The 2,669-nt window shown below is 59.6% G+C and overlaps 1 protein-coding gene across 1 annotated transcript in view; it reads right to left on the bottom strand.

The window, feature by feature from the left end:
• Nucleotides 1–129: 129 nt before the first annotated feature.
• Nucleotides 130–2,669, bottom strand: part of VDBG_03355 (conserved hypothetical protein) — a gene marked incomplete at both ends in the record, with an annotated part of 3,129 nt that continues 589 nt past the window's right edge. Inside the window, 6 exons of the mRNA XM_003007170.1 lie at nt 130–889; nt 980–1,071; nt 1,233–1,727; nt 1,819–2,169; nt 2,236–2,393; nt 2,443–2,623. Of these exons, the coding sequence (XP_003007216.1) occupies nt 130–889; nt 980–1,071; nt 1,233–1,727; nt 1,819–2,169; nt 2,236–2,393; nt 2,443–2,623 (2,037 nt within the window). The remainder of the gene's footprint in view (nt 890–979; nt 1,072–1,232; nt 1,728–1,818; nt 2,170–2,235; nt 2,394–2,442; nt 2,624–2,669) is intronic.

Consider the following 2,669-nt stretch of genomic DNA (forward strand, 5'->3'; position numbering starts at 1 on the left):
GGATGGATGGGAGGGGGCAGATGAAGGTATGGCGCGCACCTTGGATGAAACAAGAAACATACATGGTGGGAGGCTGTCATTCAATCGTTCATTCTCGTTGAACCGGCGGCGGCCAGTCTTTCCTCGGCCTCAGGCCAGCACTGGCTGAGGCCGCTCCCGAATCTCCCGGATCGTCTCCTTCGTTCGCGCGTTCGCTTCGAAACTGGCCTCGATGAGATCCACCACCTCGTCCGCCGAAAAGTACAGGCTCAGCTCGCTGTCGCACCACAGATACTTGACCTCGTTGAGGTTCGACTGCAGCACCTCGCTGAGGTACTTCAGCCGCAGCCACGAAGACGCATACTGCGCCGTCGCTGGAATCTCCTCCGCATCCGCCGCCGTCGGCTCGCGGCCCCCCGCCGTCGCCGCCGACGACGATGACCGCGACGGCAGGAAGAGGTCGTCGAGCTCCGTCACCTTGGCAATGAGCTGGGCAATCTTGTACGCCTCGTCCTGGCCCACCGACGCCATGTCCATGACGTCCGATATAATCTTGGTCGCCAGCCTGTCGACGAGCGCGCCCACCGCCTGGTACCACACCGACCGCGCGAGGATCGACTCCCACGTCACCGCCATCGACCGCACCCGCGCCATGGCCGAGTCGATGCAGCTGTCCATCTCGTCCTGCTGCATGAGGCTCTGCTCGCCGCCCACGAGGTCGCCGAGCACCGTCTTCTGCGTGCTGAGCTCCCCCGTGTACGCCCTGTTCGCGAACCCCTGCAGGCCCTTGACGTCGTTGTCGATCCGCAGCATGTTGCGTGCCCGCGGCGTTACATCGTCCCGTGCCTTCCACCTCTCGCCCACCTCACTTAACCTCTCCGCCAGATACATGGCGTCGTTGTACAGCAGCCTATCGTCGCCCCTGTTAGTCAAACAAAAACAGGCCTAGACCGGGCCTAAGAACCCCGGCCACGTGAGACTTCGGCACTTCAGAACTCACATGTTGCCGCCCAATTCCATGGCGTAGTAGTGTGGCGAAACGGCCCGGAACATCGCCAGCGCCAGTGTCGGCTTGACTGAAAAGCCCCGGTGCTGCCGCAACGGGGGGGTGTGTTCTCATTGCTGCCGCCTGTTAGCCATCTTGCTTGCCTAGGTGCCTGGCAAGCCCGTTGCTCGTGTGAAAGCAAACTCACCTAGCTTGCGTCAGCGCCGCGCCGTTCTTCCCAGAATAGAGAGGGATAAGTTCCCAGGACAGGGTCCGGCATGGACGAGATGTGGTACGTCTCCTTAAGCACCATTTCCCGACTTTCTTCGGCCGTCGAGGTCGATTTGGCCCGCTTGGCGGCTGCTGGTGCTCGTGCCGGCACTGGCGCTGGCGCCGGCACGAATGTTGATGCAACTGCTGCATCGCCATCATCGTCTCCCCAACCCCATGCTGCTGCTGTGTCATCGTCATCTTCCTGGCCCTTCTTCGCTTCCTCGCCGTCGCCCCCGGCACCTGCTGTCTGGTCATCGTCGTCCCATCCCCATACGTCCGCGCCGTCGTCTTCCGGCGGGGCGTCATGCTTGGCCTCGGACTGCTCCAATGACCCGTGGGACTCGGGCTCGGGCTCGGGTTCGGGCTGGCCAGCATCTTCCTCACCCCACGCTGCGCCCCAGTCGTCGTCGTCGGCTTGCGCAGCAACTCCATTGGCCGCGAGCTCCTTGCCCTCCGACCGTGATACCATTTGCTTCTCCACCTTTTCAACCTGCCGCGTCTCGCCCAAGCCTGGCCTGTGTTAGTAAGAGACCACAGGACGAGAGTGAACCGACGTTACCCTCTGATATCCTGTTGCGTACAGCGTCCAAAGCCGTTTCCCTGCATTTAGCAAGCCAGATCGATGGAGCATTGCCAACCCATTCCTTGAGTTCTGTAAAGCCTGAAAACCCGTTCTGCTCCAGCGCGGAGCAGAACGCGCTCGCGGATCTGATGACGGCCTGGAATTGCCCAATATCCCGCAATGAAGAGGGAACTGCCGCGTCCAGCCACGTGCTAACCAGCCGTGGGACGACATCGCTCATCATAATAGGACTTAGATAAATCAACAGGTCTGGTGGCAATCGTTTGGCTAGGAATTCGACGACTTTTTGAAGATCGGCAAAAAGATCATCAATCGTTCGTCCAGCCTCGCCTTGCGCTTCGAGGACGTTCTGCGTACGGTCAGTCTCGCAAGCACAATGCCAGGCGAAAAAATGTCCCAGGAGTAGAAAACATACCTCGCTTGCCTGAATTGCCAACAGCTGCGGTGCCCTAACATCCATTCGAGGCGAGACGATCGCCCGGTCGATGTCCTGCCAAAGCTGGGACATTCGGTCATCAACCTCCTTGTAGGCTTCCAGACCAACGACGGCCTCACTCAGCGTCATCTGCTCAGCTAGTCCTAGTCAGCAGACTGCAGTCAGGCGGGTGAATCAGCTGCATACTCTCTCGTTGGCTGTAAATGGACAATCGCTTTGTCTCGCTGTCAACATGCACCAATGTGTTCCAGACATGGTCGAACACTTTGTGTACAGCAGACTTGAGCTCAAATGCGCGCACATCGAGAAGGCGCATCACTCTGCAGCTCTTCTTGTTGACAGGCACATTGTCAAGCTCGGTCCAGGACTCTGCCATCGGTCAGCCTATGCTCTACGCCCTCTTCGCGCTCCGA

Source organism: Verticillium alfalfae, genomic scaffold (assembly GCF_000150825.1).
Source record: "Verticillium alfalfae VaMs.102 supercont1.3 genomic scaffold, whole genome shotgun sequence".
Lineage (NCBI taxonomy): Eukaryota > Fungi > Ascomycota > Sordariomycetes > Glomerellales > Plectosphaerellaceae > Verticillium > Verticillium alfalfae.